This window comes from Cannabis sativa, chromosome 5 (genome assembly GCF_029168945.1).
Source record: "Cannabis sativa cultivar Pink pepper isolate KNU-18-1 chromosome 5, ASM2916894v1, whole genome shotgun sequence".
Taxonomy (NCBI): Eukaryota; Viridiplantae; Streptophyta; class Magnoliopsida; order Rosales; family Cannabaceae; genus Cannabis; species Cannabis sativa.
Window position 1 is genome coordinate 42,986,647 of NC_083605.1, and position 19,632 is coordinate 43,006,278.

Below are 19,632 nucleotides of genomic sequence, written 5' to 3' on the forward strand. Positions count from 1 at the left end.
TAATTGATTTACTTGCAAGAAATTTGGACTTTAAAACGATTGTTTGTTTGTTTGTTTTTGGATGGTATCATGTTGTATTGAGTGTTATTTGATGATTGATTGATGTTTTTAAATTTTCGTGAAAAATAATTGTGATTCTATTTCTGGAATTATTTTTATTGGATAGTATGGAAAAAATTAAGCAAGTTAGCCTTTTACAGAACTCAATTTCAATTTTATTTGAATTAGTTATGATTTTTTGAAGATTCGAAAAAAATCGGAGCTGTGCTGAAATTTTCCTGCGATCGCAAAAACTGTCCGTACAGCTCACAATTTTTTCGTTTTTCTTCGATTTTTCATGCTTTTTCATGGAATTAACTTCCGATTTTTTGTATAGTTTTGTATATATACTATTCAATTCTAATTATCATTTTGAATTAATTTAATATTTTTAAAATTTAATTCAAGATATTAGTGTAATTTGAATTTGAATAGAATTAGTATCTATCTTCTTGCTTAAAAATCTATCTTATTTTTAAATTTGATTATATCTTATCTTATTTTTAAATTTAAGGTCAGATTTTATATATATTTTTTAAATTAAATCTTTTTTAGATATTTTGACCTTATTTAAATTTAAAATAAGATAATTATAATCATGTAATTTTAAATAGATGTAAGATATTTTGCTAACTTTTAAATTTTGTTATTTTATTTATTTAAATTAAATTTAAAATCTGAAAAAGATATTTAACTTATCTTTTCTAATTTTTATTTATAAAATAACATTTAAATTTTAAAAGTAGTTAGCAAATTTTGAAATGATATTTAGGTTGGTTGAAACCTAATTTTTCAAAATTGTAGGTTTAATTTTAAATTTAATTTTTTTTTAAAATTTCGAATGATTCAAATATTTTTTAAAAATTTTCGAAAAATTATTTTTTTATTTAATTAATTATTTCGAAATTAATTATTTAATTTAAAATTAAATAAATCCTACATCCAACTATCCAGCTAACCTTGTTGCAGGAGTATGTGTTTTAGCTTGTTTGTAAGTTTTCAAAACCTATTATTACTTGATTGCAAATAGCCATGGTTACTTTTTGCCAGATCTTATGATCTGATGGCTCCCTTGGTCAAGTTAATAATTTGTAACAGGTATATTTACAATCTTCTTTCATCTGTGTATGACCTAGCAACATGATAGGACCCATCCAAAGTGTGCCTGTGTGAGCCTATGTGTTTAATTTTATTATAGATGCATATAGGTTGCTGTTGCTAAAATAAATTATCATAGTTCTTGATAGAATTTATTTAGGCCCATTTAGTTTTTGGGCCTATTCAATTAATAACAGTTGTTCTTATTAAGGTTAAATTCCTCTCTTTTGGGCCTTGTGTGAGAGTTGGGAGCCATAGTAGTGGGTACGACATTAGGAATGTCAGTCGGGCCGGGCCCGGCCCGGCCCGCCACAAACCCGGCCCGGCCCGACATCACTTTGGCCCGGCCCGGCCCGGCCCGACTCCTTCTTTTGGCCTAGAGGGTCAAGCCCGGCCGAGATAATTGGGCCGGTTAGGCCCGACCCGGTTTTTTTTTTTTTTTTTTTTTTTTTTAAGAATACTTATTATTTTGTTTTGTTTCATTTGGGTATTTAATTTTGGTGGTGGTTGAGACAATTCATTATAGACACCTTTTTTTATATATTATGTTATTTTAGAGAGAGAAAATTTGATGAGAAAATAGATAATGCATCAAAACCCACCATTGATTATTATTATTATTTGTCCTTTTTTTTTTTTTCTTTCTAAAAATTATTATTATTATTATTAGGAAGTGGTTAGTTATAACTATTATACTATTACAATATGACATGCCTTATTAAAAGGGATTTCTTTTTTCTTTGGTTTTGTCTTGTTTTGAGTCATGGGTAATGGGAGAACTATTATGTTGTTTGATTATGTTTTAAAATCAATATTATAATAATTATGTAAGTCAATTTATTTTTAATGAAGAGAATTATAAGGGTGTGATGGTAATGTTTTTTTTTCAATTTTACTTTAATAATAGATAAGGTTGGAAACTAAGGTTTTCAATGAATAATTGCATTTTTGTTATAATGAATAAATGAGTGATTCAATTATGCATAATAGAGGAAAGTTTGAGATTGTACTTTTGTTACTAACAATGTTTAATACATCAATAATAACTACCAACCATAAACTCAAATATAATAACTAGCAACCATAAGTACTAAACACTACAATTTGTTCTCATCCATGTCCTCACTCATATACTAAAAAGAACAATGTACTCTCTAATCATCAAGATCAACTACGTAAGGCTCCTGCAAAAAAATAAAAACAGAAAAAAGTATTAATAACAAAAATAAATAATTTATTTGATAAATTACAAAAACTTAACTAATTACCATTGTTGGATCAACATCATTATCTTCATCATTCACTGTTGCTGTTAAAAAAAATAAAATAAATATTAATTCTAATTAAGAAATAAAAAAATGTATATAAATATATATTTACAATTGTTAAATAATATCTACCTTTTTTGTCAGTCTTCAACCAATTTTGTGTACATACTAATGCTTCTAATGTAGAAGGATGAAGTCTCGATCGATGTGAACTCACGTGCCTACCACCAGTGCTGAATGTAGATTCCGAAGCAACAGTGCTAACAGGCACAGCAAATACATCCTTGGCAATCATACTCAACAAAGGGTATTTGAGGCCCGTCACCTTCCAATAGTTGCATATATCAAATGACTCTTCAGTCCTAGGTATCAAGTTCTCCTCTAAATATAAATCCAGTTCAGACTTCATATTCTCTACTCGATAGGAAGCTCTAACAAATCTATCAAAGTTAGAAAGGGCATCCAATCGGCGTGTTGAAGACGATGTTGATACATTTTCTTCTTGAACCCTTCTTTCTCTCAAATGAGGAAACTTAGACCCGTACTCCTCTAGTAGCTCGCAACAAAGCTCACGAACCTTCGCAATTTCAGTTACATATTGCTCATCTCCATAAATTACAGGGAAATAGTATTCGAGCAACATGAACTTGTACCTCGGGTCTAAAACAACCGCCACACACATAAGCCCGTGAATCTCTCGCCAATATTTCTGGAACTTGGACATCATTTGAGTTGCCATGTCCTTAATAAAAGGCACCTCTGATAACATCCATGATTGAATGTTGGTCTTAATTTCACATATTTTTGGAAAAAAATATTGGCGGTAGGGTACTTTGTTCCAGAAATTAATTTGGTTACTTCATGAAACAACTCTAACTTATCACACAATTGTTGAGCATTTTGCCAATCAATTTCTGAAGGGGCACACCTCAAACGCAACTCCCGCAGCCTTGCACGTTCAAATCCTGTATTGTAGGATAAAGCTGTGCTAAGCATTAGAAAAGTTGAATTCCACCTCGTTACACAATCAAGTGATATTTTTTTGGTGTATGGTACTCCAAGTTGACGAGCAGTGTCTTCAAATTTTTCATGTCTTTTTGGTGTGCCCGACCAATAAGCAACACTGTCTCGAATTTTGTCAACACTATCACCAATGACAGATAAGCCTTCTTTGACAATTAGATTTAAAATATGTGCACAACAACGCACATGTAGCAACTTTCCCTTCAAAATAAAAACTGTCAGGCTCAAATTGTCCTTTCAAAAGATCAATCATGGAATCATTGGCAGTACAGTTATCGAGAGTCACTGTACTGATCTTGTCTTCTATTTTCCAATCATTAAGACAAGATCTTAAGGCCTCAAGTAGTGCTGGAGCATCGTGAGGACACGGAACATACTTAAAACTCAATATCTGATTGTGTAAGTTCCAAGACTCATCAATAAAATGAGTCATCTGACCATATATCCCCTCTTCTGATGATTTGCAGTCCACAGGTCCCTGGTTATGGCTATTCTGCTCCTACTTTTTTCCAAATTGTGCACACTTTTCTTTCTCAGTTTTATACATTTTCATAATGTCTGACCTAATTGTATTCCTTGACACCATTTGAAACATGGGACATAAAGTGCTTGAATATTCTATAAACCCGCTATGCTCAACCATAGACAAGGGATATTCGTGCTTAACGATCATTTGAGCCAATTTGGTCCTTGCTAAATCAGGATCAAAATTAAAAGAAACCGAAGGGCTTGCAGTTGCACTAGGATTGGCGGCAAGTTGGGCCTTTCTTACAGGACACGTTTTCACGTGAGAATTTAAATGCCTAGTCCCACTAGAACTTTCTCCCACCAGCTTACGCTCGCAATACTTGCAAACTGCTTTAATTTTTCCATCAATTTTTTCCCGTGTGAAATGATCCCATGCACGAGAAGTTCTTTTTCTCTGATTCTGAGTTTCATCTATTGTATTGCTAACAGATTGTACTTCATTTGTAGTTGATGGCACAAAATCAACATCATCCTCAAAATTAGAATCAATTTGACCAGACATTCTATTTTAACCTACATTAACACCATATTCTCATATCTATCAATTAATCCATGCAATTGCTTTAAAACCATGATAAACATATCTACGAAAAATCGGGCAGCATTTTCCCTATTTTATTAACCTAACCATCTATCAATTTTAACTATAAATAATCAGATAACACACAATTTATCATCCTTATATCACCGCAGCACACAAATTTCGCAGAACCTACTTCACTATGGATGAATATATAAGATATTCAAACTCTTCTATAAAATTATATGTAATATAATAAAGCAATTATAAAAAAAAAATATATACCTCCGATGAATCGAGATTGAAAGTTCCACTTGACTCAAATTCTTTTCAAACACTTGCAAAACGCCAAAACCTATAAAAAAAATATAAAACAGAGTAAATCAAATGGAGCCAATAATTGATGTTTGAAGACCACATAATATAGTCAGATTGCAAAAGTAAAATATAATTAAGGTCATATCCTTTACTAAAACACTAAGATGCAGTACTAGACTGATGATATAAAATGTTTGAGGATTAAGACGAAAAGTTATTTAATAAATAAGTGAAGCCAAGAACAGAAACTGTGAAATTTTATTTGAATATGTATAAAAACCAGAATAAATCGTCAACACATTGTTCCAACCAGAAATAAATCAATTTAATTATTTTATTTTATTTTTCAGTTAGCAAGTCAACAAGTGGGGAAAATTTTTCGCCATAACACTGGAGTGCACGACTCAATCACTAAGAATCAAATACATATAACTATATATACATGTATATATATTAAGCAAGTTGATTCCAACCATGAAAAACAGTGCTATTGGCAGTTACACACCCTTACCAACGTATGCATAATCTCCTTAGTACATAGGTTTAGATATTTATATATGTATATATGCACAAGAAGTTACTCATTTGAGTATTAAAACAGACAAGGAATTGAACACACGAAATTGCATAGAAAAATTCATGTTCCCTAAATCTAAACTCAAAGATATAAAATTGACCCATATGGTACTCCGATGTTTTTTTCAAAAAAATCAATGATACTTCTAAATCCAAATTGAAGCAGAAATCTATTTGAAAACAGAATATAGAAAGACCTGTGAATTGAATATTGATTCAGCAAAAGAAACCATACCAAGAAGATGATGCTCGAGGTCTTCAGAGTCGCCAAGAGAAAGCACATAAACCCAGCCCCAAGACGCCTGTGTTGCGGAGCAGTAGAGAGATACACGACCACGCCGCTAGTGCGAATCGCCGGGTCCTCTGCTCCAGTCGTGGCAGAGTTCTTCCAAAGCTTGGGCTCTGTCGTCGGAGAGAGAGAAGTCGAAGGTGAGAGTCTGAGATTTAGGGATTTTTTTAGAATTTGGGATTTTTTTTTAGGGTTTTAGGTTTTTTTTTTTAATATTTAAAACCGGGCCGGGCCGGGCCCGACCCGAAATAATATATACCGGGCCGGGCCGGGCCGGGCCATAAGCCCGATAAGAGCCCGAATAATTCGGGCCGCGGTCGGCCCGTCGGGCCGGGGGCCCGGCCCGGCCCGCGAAAATAGTCCAGATTGACATTCCTATACGACATACTGAACCCAGCACCCCCTCACATGAACCACCCCAATTGTGAAGGCCCATTTGTCTGATTTGAATAACTGTACTAGGTTAATTAAACTAGTTTAACCTAATAAAATTGATTAGCAACATAATTAATTTCATTTATTTTGAAATTAATTTAAGAAAAATATAGTTTAAAGAATTTTTTTATTCTAAGCTAAACTATATGTATTTTCTTGTATTTAATTAAATATAGAATTATAACCATCTAGATTCTTTCTGGAGCTTAATTTAAATTTTTCATTAAATATTCCTATTTAAGTTGATATCTAGTTATCTCTAACTAATCAATTTAAATCTGAATATCTTTTGAATTTCAAATTTCAAAATTAAGTTGAGGAATTTTAGGCATTGGTTATTAAGATTCTTTAGATTTTTTTTAAGTTGATATCTTTTTGAATATTAACTTAAAATGGAATATTTTCAAATTAAGTGGTTACAACTTAATTTTTGATATTTAATTAAATTTAAATTTGAAAAATATTTAGGTTCTAGATTTTTTCTAATACAACCTAAATTAGATATTTCTTTCAAATTTTGTGGAAAAGATACTTAGTCAAATAAGATATTTTCTAGATAGTTATTTCTAGACTACTTATTATTTCTAATATTAAATAGGAAAATATTATACATTGTGAAATTAATTATTTATATAATTAATTTTGGTACAATTTATTTTAAGTATATTTTTCCTAGTATTAAACTAGAGATTAATAATTAAGCCTTCCCTACACTTAATTATTTATTTCTTGAATTTAATACATTTAATTAATTTGAAAATTAAATATCTAAGTTGATTTTTTATCATCATACTTAAATATTTTTTTTCATGACATTTAATTAAATAGAAAATTACTTTTAGTTGAAATTTATTTTTTTCAACTAAATTTAAATAATTTTCAAAATATATTTTTTCTTTATTTTATTAATCAATTTTCGAAATTGCATTTCTTAAATGCTAGAATTTCGAATTTTATCTTGAAAAATAGATTAAGTTATAAATTAATTATTTATTTTAATTAATTCTTGGATCAACTTAAATCAATGATTTTTTCATTTATTGATTAATTTAAAATAAATTGAATTAAAATATATTATTAGAAATTGAGTTAATTAGTCAAATGAAAATCTAGATAGGTGATATTTTTGCTTGAAGTATTTTTCTAGTGTATTTAATTAAATAGAAAATTAATATTTAAGTTGATTTTCATCATCATACTTAAATATTTGAAATTTTTCTTATATATATTTAATTAAATAGGAAAATTATATCTTTTGTTGTAAATTAATTTTATTAATTAATTTTGGGCCAACATTAAATTAGAATGATTTTTCCAAGATTTATTTTTTATTTTAATATGCATTTTTCGAAAATTGTATTCTTAAATACTATAATTTTTCGAAATGCAATATATATTTATAGAAAATTAAATTTGAGTTGTAAATTAATTTAAATTAATTTTGTAACTACTTAAATTGAATATTTTTCTAAATATTTATTGGAAATTATTACTGAGATGAAAATAATTCATGTTATTTTCATATCCATCTAAGTAAAATTTATAAATATTAAATTAAAATTTATATTTAGAATTTTTCATTCTAAATTGGAAATTTTAATTAAATAAATATATATTTAAAATGAATAGAATAAATAAAGAGAATCAAAGAAAATACAACTCTTTTTAAATAATGAGCTTTATTATTAAGATATTCGATCTCCATTGTGGGTTTTACACCGCGTTTGTTTTAGTGAGTAATCCTCCCTAATGGAGGAACGTTCATTAGCAATTTCGCACCGTTTAACCTCGCATGATAAGTAGTTTGTAAGTGTTTTGTATGGTATGGATCACCCTAATGGTGGCGACCATACTTGACTTGCAAATTATGAAACAATGGTGGAAGCTCATAAGATAGAATTGCCTTGACTCTCGCCTAAACGGGACAACGCTGAATTCCAAACTTGATCGAATAAAAGGTTGCTAGAATGGTTATCATTTTAGATGAGCTGACAACTCTATTCAATGGATGATGCTTTGACTCTCGCCTAAACGGGACACTGTATCAGTTTGTTGAAAAACCTTGGAAATTATTTAGGATTGTAAGTTTTAGTATTTTCACTTGTCATTCCTACTTGCTATATGTTTATAATTTCTGAATTGTGTATGAATTTATATTGAACCATGTTATTTTCTGTTATTAAGTTGTAGTTTAATTTCGAATCTTCATTGTTGGTCTAACTTGGCTTGTTTATCTAATGAGATAAATCCCTAGTGGATTTTCACCATTAGACATACATAATAGTGTTAGATATCGAAAGATAAATATTGTGTATGCGACATCTAGCTGTTCATCAATTGATGACACCTTAGACTAGTATTTTTACGATATGAAACAAGAAGATTATATAAATAAGATTACTTTGACTTTGGCTAATCGAAGCATCGTTGGATTCTTATTTTAAACGAAATTATCCTAATTCCTCTTAGCTTATTCATTTCGAATTAGCTTCAATAACATATCATTGGATGAATGGTCTATAAATCATTTCATGTCATTATATTTTCTTAAGAAATTAATGACGCATATGATTATAATCCCGAAATTCTATTCCCAATTGATATAAATCCTCAATCTTAGAAATCTCCTACTTGTATGGGCAAATCAGACTTAGAGTTATATTAGTAGTGCTGGTCCAAGATAGAATTACTCATTATATTTGGTATAAATTTTAAGTCTTTGACTTTAATTTTAGATTCCAAATAGAAATTTTCTTATATTTCTAGTTCCAGAATACAATACAGTTACACTTTCTCAAGTGTTTAATATCCATCTTCTATTAATGGATTCAAACTGTATGGAATATGAGTTAGGTATTCTGTGACCAGGATCCACTTGCAGAACTCTTTGATGTAACTAAACCTATGTCATCAAAAGACACTACCACATTTTTTTTTAATCTATGGCATTTGTATCTTGTTCATAGTAGATTTGACAAGATCAATCTCTGCAAAGAGTTATTATGCCTATATCCACTGAAAAATAGTTCATCTCATTCGCAGATGGATGTACATTCAGGGGTGGATATGAGTTTTTCGTTGTATTCTTAAAACGATAACTCTAGATTATACCTTTTAGCAAGAAATTTGAAATGTTTGAAAATTTTCATTAATTTCTAGCAATGGTTAAAACCATTAAGGTAAGTGGTTAAAAATCTTGCGAACTGATAGGGGTGGAGAAATAGTTAGTAGATATGCAGTTCAAAGATCATTAATTTGATTTTTGAATTGTATCCAAACTTACCTCCCCAGAAATTTCGATTTGCACATTGATGATTAGTTACTAGTCGTTGCCTAATTCCTTCTATGGTAATACAATTTCAGAATGATGTAATGGTTGTATACTTAATGTAAATCATTACTAGATTCATGGATGACCTAATCAAAATCTTAAGAAAAGCTAGAACTGTAAACCATGGTTTGTTAGCTATTCTAAGTGATTAGGGGTGGACCATCCCATAGTCAATAGATAAGAAAGTGTTTGTTCAAACAAATACTACTTTTCTAAGATAATGACTAAGTCTGAAAACAAGTAGCATTAAAGGAGATATTTTTCTTGATTCCAAAAGTGTTCTATCATCTTATATAACATATGATGATCCCACTGCCTCTGTTGTCTTGTCACAACCGAAGAGATCAATACCATTTAGTTTTCTTCGACATAATTCACGGTACCTTGTCGTAGTGGGAGAGTTTCTAGGAACTCACCTTCTTATGACTTGGGAGACACTAGTGATTAAAATCCATTGTGAGTTTAAACAAGTAATGGATTGTCAAGATAAGAAACTAAGAAGAAAGCCAATAGAACTATGGTTTAATCCATTCACATGGAGTAACCTAAAGTTTTCTATTACAAGGAAATAAAAGGAAATTTTCGTTTATAAGTCTATTCAATGGACTTAACAAAACTTCCTGTTCCTAGTATTATAGGTTTGAGTTTATCTAAACCTATGGCTTGTGGTATACCTGGTAATTACTTACTCTAATGCAAGCAACTTACTTTAGTAAGATGCTGAAGCATTTTCTTTCTAATGGCAATCTATAGAAGCTTCACAACTTCTAAGGTATAGATTTTATTTATCTAAGGAAAAGTTTCAACTATTCCAGAAAAGATAAAGCCATGAAAGAATTTCTTAAATAAACAGTGAGAGGTCTTAGATATGCTTTTGTATGCCTTAGACCAGACACCTGCTGTTGAGTGGGAGTAATGAGTAGGTATCAGATTAATCCAGGAGAAGAACATTGGAAGACAATCAAGTAAATCTTAAGATAAAGAAGAGGAACTATATGTTAGTCTATAAGGGTGTGTTTAAAACTCTTAGACTACACCATATCAGATTTCGAAATTTTCCTTTGTGCTAGTAAATCTTTCTGATAAGATGGTGGTTACTCTGGAGGTGGAATAGTGATTTTGGAGAAGTGTAAAAACCTATCTAAAGTCTCTAGGTCTACCAGAAAGGGACTGAATGTTAAGGTTGCAGGAAAGGTACTTATTCAGTCTAAGGAAAGTTCTATACATTTTTGGCATCATTCCAAATTGCCTTAAACTACTAGTGTTAATTTCCTGATTAACCAAAAGTAGTTGCCAAATATATAGAATCCAGTATCCCAAGAGAGTAGACATATAGAGAGGAATTTCACATTATCAATGATTTTGTGATTAAGGAAGAGTAATGGTGGAGAAAAGGTTGTGGTTAATTCAACCTTTCAGATCCTATTACGAGGAGTTTACTACTACTACACTTGATTTGTATATCAAGGTGTTGAGATTATTTGAAACACACTTTTTGTTTTATATTAGTGCAAGTGGGAGTTTGTTGGGTTTTATGCCCTAAATAAAACTCATTTCAATATAATCAGATTTACTTATTAATATAGATCAGAAATAACATTTAATGTTACATGGTTCACATGATTTATTTCATGATTATATGTACATAATGTATAAATTCATCTGAAACACTTTTCACATACTTGATCCTGTTTATTGTGCCGTCAACACATTGGAAAGTAAACATGACTATGTGAATAAAGTTTCCTAGATTTATCAGACATAGGGTTTTACTGATATGATAATCTACAACAGAGTTTACTTGCATTTGGAGAAGTGCTATGTTCTTTCCAGAGCATTGGTTAAAGTAAAGCTCAGGTTGGATGCATGGAGTATGCATCGGAAGGGACCGATATTGAACTTTGACTTAGATTTATTAAACTTACCGTAATATCTATTCAAGTCAATATCACCTAGTTGATCCTAGATCAAATGTTCTTAATCCTGTTATGATTAGGCTCAATCTAGAAAGGCTATTCGTGTTCTTTGATTTGTTAGTTAAGCCTACTTTTAGGTCAGGGTGATACGTACATTTTGGGAACACGGTAGTGCAATTCAGTGGGAGCGCTATCATAAACATGGAATCTATAGCTTCTATCTGGCGAATAGTAAGCAAAGGATGATCTCCTTCGAGCTTGACCAAACGAACATAAATGGTGGAGTACTCATTTCACATAAGCTGAAATATCATTTATACGGGGTCAAATGTTTTAAGGAATAAATACATTGTAGGGTGTAACGGTAATTTAATCCTATTACAGTGTAGATCATTCATATAGAGGATCATTGATCAAATTAGGATTATAACAATGGATAACTAATGATGTGTCTATATGGTGGAACATATAGAGCATTCTATATACTGAGAGTGCAATTCTTAGTTCTATGCGTGGATTCAACGAAGAATTAATAAGTTAGTGAATTTTAGTGCTAAATTCTTGATCTACTTATTGGAAGCTCGGTTATATAGACCCATGGTCCCCCCACTAGTTGAGATAATATTGCTTGTAAGACTCATGTAATTGGTTTTGATTAATCAATTATAATTCTCAAATTAGACTATGTCTATTTGTGAATTTTTCACTAAGTAAGGGCGAAATTGTAAAGAAAGAGTTTTAGGGGCATATTTGTTAATTATGATACTTTGTATGGTTCAATTAATAATATGATAAATGACAATATTATTTAATAATTATTTATAGTTATTAAATAGTTAGAATTGGCATTTAAATGGTTGAATTAGAAAATTGGCGTTTTTGAGAAAATCAGATGCAGAAAAGATAAAACTGCAAAATTGCAAAAAGTGAGGCCCAAATCCACCTTGCATGGCCGGCCACTTTTATAGGGCTTTTCCCTCTGATATTTTCATTATTTTAATGCCAAATAATTCAAACCTGACCCTAGTGGAATGCTATAAATAGATAGTGAAGGCTTCAGGAAAAACACACTTAAATTTTCTATTTTTCCTTCAGAGAAAAACCTGAGCCTTTCTCTCTCCCTATCTTTAGCTGCCACTTCTTCTTTCTCTTCCCTCTTGAATTTCGAAATTCTTAGTGTATGAGTAGTGCCCACACACAACAACTGATACCTCAATCATAGTGAGGAAGATCGTGAAGAAAGACTTTCAGCAAAAAGGAGGTTTCAGCATCAAAGATTCAGAGAAAGAGATCCAGGTTCAGATATTGATAATGCTCTGCTAGAGAAAGGAATCAAGGGCTAGATATCTGAACGGAAGGAGTCATATTATTCCGCTGCACCCAATGTAAGGTTTCTTTAACTTTATATGTGTTTATTTCATCGTTTTAGGAAGTTCATATTTAGGATATTAATAAACATACTTGTGAGTAGATCTAAGATCCTGGTAAAATAATTTCCAATAAGTGACACTTCATATCTTTAGTGACTCAGGTTATAGGACACTAATACTAAATTTTGAGTCTTTTTATGTATGTCACTAAGCTTACTCCTAACCTTTTAGCGACCCACACTTTTTGTGCATGTCACTAAATAATGTCACTAAAAGGTAAGTTTGTGGTAGTGTATTATAAGGGGCTATTTACAAAAATATGGAAAAAAAAAATATAAGTTATGATATATATGGCATAAAAACTTAATTATACTAAATATGGCATTCTTCTAAAAAAAACGTTAAAATATGGGAAAAAATATGGAGGAATGCCATACAAAAACTATAAATTGTGTTTCCCTTTTTTTGTTTATTTTTTTTTCTTTTCTTTCAATAAAAAATAAAACATTGTAATAAAGAAAAAAATTATCTCACCTGAGGTTTTTTCTTTATAGAAACTCAAATAATATTAAAATAATTTTATTAAGACATTAAATTAATTAACTAATTAATTCTATATAATTAAAAATTAATTTTTGAACGAAAAAAACTAGTTACAAATACTAAAAGTCATATATAAATTTTACATGTTTCTTAGAAGCTCTAAGACTTGACCTCCAAGCCACTACCAAAACTAAAATAAATACAAGACCAAATTTAAAACCAGTTACAAGTTTTCGAGAAACTCCAAGACTCGACCATCAACCCACTACACAAAACAATCACTGTCTACAAAAACAAAATATTTGCCACAATAAAAGTAGAAAATAAAATGAGAACATTCGATAAAATTGCTATCATCGTTACCAAAAAGTCATCGTAGTTAGACATCGAAGTTGTCACCAATGTTGGACGTTTGAGTTGTCATCGGAGTTGGACCTTTGAATTTGACAATGAAAAATTTTATCAGCTAATTAAAAATATGACACCAAGAAACTAGTTATGTAGATTAACCAAATTAAAAACTAAACCTTAGAATCAGTTATGTATTATAACAAAAATAATAATTTAATACAGAAACCAATTTCATATTACAATTAAGTAAAAGGTGAACAAACATATGAAGCCTAAAGTAATAAAAAGATATATTAATTATAAAAATCAGTTACTTAAAAAAGAAAAAATACATACCATAAAATAATTTTTAACGATAACTTATAAACTAAATAACAAAAATCTGTTACAATAAACAATTTAGCAAAAATCTAATATAGAGAAACCAGTTACGTAAAATAATTAAATTAAAAATTAATTCATATAAACCAATTACCTAAATAACTAAAATCAAAATTAAATATAGAAACCAGTTACTTAAAAATACGCTAATAAAGAAAAATAAGCAATAAAAATACAAAAGCTCAAAATGATTACACAAAACAAAAATAACTTACGAACGATAAAACTATAAACAGAAAACCTAAAAACAAGAAAAATCATAGAGGAAGAAACCAGTTTCTTTTGATAAGAAAAATTACCAAGGGAGCAGCATCAACTTGAGTCTCACTCTTCTTCTTGCCATGGGATTTAGAAACTGGTTTCTTTTTATCTTTCTTAATGACATTAACCAGTTTCTCATCATCAGCAACATTAGATTCGCGCACTTTTTCCTAACAAATATAAAACACAATTCAATTAAAGGAAATGCAAAAAAAAAAAAAAACTATTAAAACAAACAAAGAGATCAAAATTCATACAACTAAAAAATAAAATTTATTTAAACAATACAATACACATATCAATCAAAAAATATAAGAAAACAACAAGACATACCGAATTAAAATCCTTCATAGCGGCCTTAGTTTTACTCTTTTTTGACGCACTAGCGTCATCATTACCATACTTCTTTTTTTTGGTTGCAACAACTTCCGAGACAACCTTCTCAGTGTAAAAATTATCATCATCGTCCGCTTGATGGACATTAGAAGCCTTCTTACTATGGTGTTTCTCAGTAACAAAATCTGGATCATCAACTTTAACTTCTTGTTTATCATCCTGAAAAAATAAATAAAAACAAAATAGAACAAATTAATAAATCATAAACAAAAACAAAGAAAAAGAATAACAAATTACTGAACACAAAAAACTGGTTTCACATAACATACTCAAAAACAAGAACTAACATATAAAAGATAAAAACCAATTTTGGTGGAACAAAGACTTGGAAAATTTAAACAAAATACAATTAGGAAACAATAATGAAACATAAAAAAATGCAAAACCGGTTTCAGTAAAAATTTAAAACATACATTAAGTTTCCAGGGAGATTTCTTTGTTGCTGCTTTAATGGCAATTTCTTCTTCAACAATAGCACCCTTAAACAAACCAAGAAAAAATCAGTTTCGTCCAAAAAAATTCATAAAGGAATAAATGAATAAACAACAAAAACCAGATTCAATAGAAACATAGAACATACTTTAGATTTACGGGGATATTTCCTCGTTTGAACTTTATAGTGTTTTCTTCTTCAACAGAAGCATCCTAATAAAAAAATTTAAAACTAGGTTTCATGAGAATCAATAAAAAGAAATCAAAATAAAACTTAAGATTAAAAACCAATTTTATTAAAAACATAAAACATACTTTAGCTTGCCGTGAAGATTTTCTCGGTCCACCTTTAGCCTTGATAGAAGAACAAAGGAAACTTTTGATTTTAATTTACTTTCCATTTGATAGAGAATCAAAGTACAAAAAAAATATTAGACACAAAGAACTTATCAATCATGATAACAAACATAAAAACCAGTTTCACAAAAAACCGAAACAAATCAAACCAACAAAACTAAAACATAACACATGATTTGGGCAAAAAACAAAATGATAAAATAACAAAAATTAAAACCAATTTGAAAAACAACCTAAAAAATGAAAATCATAAATATGGGCTAAAGAGGGATACTAATAATAAAGTCTACTAATGAAACTTGAATGAAAAATTAAAATAAAAATAACACATAATGAAAATGTCCAAAAATAAACAAACAATGAACACAAAAAAATTCGAAAAAATCGAAACTACCTAAATCAACAAATAAAACACAAATTGAAAACTAGTTTCTAGTATTTACAAAAAGTTTATACCTAATACCAGCACAAATCATACCCAAAATAAAAAAAAAAAAAAAGTTAAAAAAAGACAACAACAACCTGATGCTTAACAAAAATTAAAAAAAATTAAAACTAAACAACAAAATACTAAAACATAAAACCAAACTCAAAACAAAAAATACTCAAAAAATCCATTATGAACAAATACAACAACACACAACTCACTTCGGATGAAACATTTTTTTAAAAAAACAACAACAAACTAAACACATTGAAATACTAATCACTTAAAAGACATACAAAAATGAACTAGGGAAAATTGTATAACAACAATGAAAACTTCAAAAAAAACAAAAAAATGAAGATGAAAATAAAACCTAAAATCAGTGAATATAAAAAGGAAAAGAAAGCATAAATACCTTGAAGAACACACGAGAACTGCCCACTCTTACTCGAAGCACAATGTCACCATTGTCGTCCAAAAACCGAGAGCAGAAAAAAAAACAGAGCAAGAACAAAGAATGGAGGAAGAAAGGGAAAAAAAAAAGAAAAAACAATGAAATGAGAATAGAGAGAGAGAGAGAGAGAGAGAGAGAGAGAGAGAGAGAGAGAGAGAGAGAGAGAGAGAGAGAGAGAGAGAGAGAGAGAGAGAGAGAGAGAGAGAGAAGTATTTAGACGGTTTAGTATGAAATTAAAACTGAAAAAGTAAGTGTAGAGGGAGAAGCAACTATCAAATCGTAATGATTACATGCAAAACCATAAAAAAAAAAATAGTTATGTAAAAAAACTGATACAAAAATTTGAAAACATAAAATAACTAAAATAACCTACAGAAACTACAAACAATAAAATATGAGCTCTTTAAACATACATTTCATATTTATGGGCTTTAAAAGCCCATAAAACATGCCCAAAGTTTAAAATAAGCATAAAAAGTATTCAAACTAAACTATGTCATATTTATCATAAAACATTTTAAAAAAACCATAACGTAATTTTCACTATTATAAGAAGTGGGTTGGGCTTATTGGGCTTGAGTCCATCATCCTTTTTCAATATTAACATACATGACATTTTGTTTAGCAAAAAAAAAAACATACATGACATTTTAACATCGGAGGGAGGGAGAAATGCAAACAACTTGTCCAAGTGAAATCTTTGGTGAATTATACTTCCATGATTAATCTGCCAATGTTGCTAAAACTATATAAACACCTGGTACGGACACGTGGTAATGATCAAAAGGTTGAGAGGGGATTTGGTGTGAAATGGACGGAGGATTGGGGATTAGGAATGAGGAAAGGGGACATAGACTGAGTCCGCTTGTGGCGGATCTGATCTGATCAAAGTGAGTGCAGTTGTGAATACACAGTGTGGTGGCACATTTGGTGGAAAAAGGCTGACACGGACGTTGACCTTATTGTACGGAGTGTCTACATTATAGTCAGAGACATTAATCATTTTCTTTCTCATTCTTATGATAATGTTTGTCACAAATTTTTTAAAAAAATATAATAATATATACTTTTCCTGTTTTCACATAAAAGGGAGAGAAACCCCTGATACGATTTGGTTTGATGTATTTTTTTGTTAACAGCAAATTTGATTTGATATTAATATATTATTATTTTATTTTAATTTTATTTTATGGCTGACAAAAAGATACCAAATCTCCAGTGTAGTAAGAGGCTTGATGAAGCCCTTTTCAAGACTTGGGCAACCACCAACATTTTCTTGTTAGACCTTTATTTGTATAGACTAAAACATACATGATTATGAATAAAGTGCAGAATTAATAAATCATATATGCACTATAATTTAAGGATCGAAATACCTCCAGTCATTGAATCTTTAAGCTTTAGTCCCACATAAGCATGATCTGCAAAAGAAACCGATTGATGTGGGTAATCGGGCTTCCTCGCTCTCTCAACTCTCTTTAGATGGAATTTTGCTGTTATGAACAGAGTGAGTCAGGAGCTCGGGGACCGAGACCCTATATTTATAGGTGAGATACTCCATCAGTATCTGCGCCACATTAATTGTCAGAATATTTTGACAATTAATTTAAGAAATCAAATCAGGTAATGAATATAGAAATCTGACCATATATAGAATATTACATAATTGATTTTGTCTAGATTCAATGAATATAAAATATTCATTTATCAGAAAATCAATTATTTATTTATTTCCTTAAATAGAAATTTATTTCTTAAATAGAAATATATTTCTTTAAATAAAAATATTCTTATATTCTCCCACTTGGTCAGCATTTAGACTAAAACATTCAAACCCAAACGTTCCTCATTATATAATAAACATACGAATCATAGCGACATGTCCTCATTATAAGTCGAGTATTATCTTCCATGTATTACGATATATTTATTATATAAAATGTACTTTATGTGGCAATGTACTTAAGTGAATAAACCCTAACCCTTATGTTTATTCAGGTCCTCTTACGATAATTTTCTCAGATGAAATTAAGGTGCACATAAATATGAGAAAATATCGAAATTAGAGTTTCATTGAATAATTTTTGGTTGCACAAATATAAAAACTGCATATAGGTTAACTGAATCCCATATTTACTTTATGATCCTGAATTTGTGTTGCGGCATGCCTTTAGTCAAGGATATATGTGATCACCCAATTCAATTTGCGTGATTAATGACCACTTATCACGCCTTTTTATGGCTAAATACTTAATGTCGATATGCTAGCTTCGACCAGTACTCTTAGAGTTATTAGCCATAAATATTGTAGCTGAATTTATCGCAAAATTTTCTTAATGGCCTAATGAACCGTAATTCGAACTCTAGGCCTACTATGAAACTCTATAATACATCATACGAGATGTATCCTCAAAACAATAAATGAATCTGACTTCTATAGTGGAAATAACAATCAAGATTCTCTACAATATAACTTACTGGTAATCTTAAGGACGTAATAAAATATTGATTTACGTGAATCAATACAACCAGTGAAGTATGTTAGAATCTAATTGGTTAACTATATTTTCAGATGGTCAATTCATCTTAAAATATGTATGAATATAATTTTTAGTATCTTAAAGACACCTCATCACTTTGTATGAAAAATAGAGTGGTCTTAACTTTAGTTATTCTGATACTACTTAACGATCCTGAAACAAATGTAATGCAAAGTCTTATTCAGACTCTTAGGCATACATTAGGCTTCTAAAATAGAAGCAAATGAATGTTCTTAATTTATTCTCACTCCAGATCATTTTTCGAATCTTTGGTTCGAGTTGAATTTATCACACTTAAAGATAAAAGTTATATCAGATGAATAATACATAATTTTATTTAATCAGAGATGCTGTGGCTACTCTCTAATTAATTAAAATTATATATATTATTTATATGCATTATCTCAAAATAATAATTTGAGATATGAATTATTTCAACTTATATAGAAAACTTTTATCATCATTTGCAAGTAACATATTGTCTACGTATAAAACAAATATTACTCCCACTAACCTTCTGGTATATAATTATTTCCATAATTCTCTTTTCAAACCTAATAAAGGAAGATGATATAATACCAATTTGTGAGATGTTTGTTTTAATCTATAGGTAGACATCTTAAGCTTGCATATGTTCACCACTATTAGAGAAAAATCTTTATGGCAGCTGTATACCTTCTTCTCTAGTTCACTGTTTGGAATTGATTAATGAATTGAAACGACCAACAAATGCCAAGGTCTATAATAGAATCTTTTATAAAAACAAGTGAGAATGTAAA

At 29.8% G+C, this 19,632-nt stretch overlaps 1 protein-coding gene and 1 long non-coding RNA gene across 2 annotated transcripts; both read right to left on the reverse strand.

The window, feature by feature from the left end:
• Positions 1-1,789: 1,789 nt before the first annotated feature.
• On the reverse strand, positions 1,790-3,348 carry LOC115718864 (zinc finger BED domain-containing protein DAYSLEEPER-like). Its single transcript, XM_061115673.1, has 3 exons — positions 2,538-3,348; positions 2,406-2,446; positions 1,790-2,321 (listed from the first exon to the last, which is right to left on the reverse strand). Exons 1-3 carry the CDS (start codon positions 3,172-3,174, stop codon positions 2,292-2,294), a joined length of 708 nt encoding a protein of 235 aa, XP_060971656.1. The 5' UTR covers positions 3,175-3,348; the 3' UTR covers positions 1,790-2,291.
• Positions 3,349-3,957: 609 nt separating this feature from the next.
• On the reverse strand, positions 3,958-5,918 carry LOC115715932 (uncharacterized). Its single transcript, XR_004011483.2, has 3 exons — positions 5,606-5,918; positions 4,762-4,831; positions 3,958-4,469 (listed from the first exon to the last, which is right to left on the reverse strand). It is a non-coding gene; the product is annotated as an uncharacterized LOC115715932 (long non-coding RNA).
• Between the last annotated feature and the right edge of the window lie 13,714 nt (positions 5,919-19,632).

What these genes read in the sequence shown, in the direction of transcription:
- LOC115718864 (XM_061115673.1), bottom strand. Translation starts at nt 3,174, where the DNA reads ATGTTATCAGAGGTGCCTTTTATTAAGGACATGGCAACTCAAATGATG. An exon ending in GTTGAAGACTGACAAAAAAG is followed by an intron (nt 2,447 to 2,537) that starts GTAGATATTATT and finishes TTTTTTTAACAG; the next exon opens with CAACAGTGAATGATGAAGAT. An exon ending in ATGATGTTGATCCAACAATG is followed by an intron (nt 2,322 to 2,405) that starts GTAATTAGTTAA and finishes ATTTTTTTGCAG; the next exon opens with GAGCCTTACGTAGTTGATCT.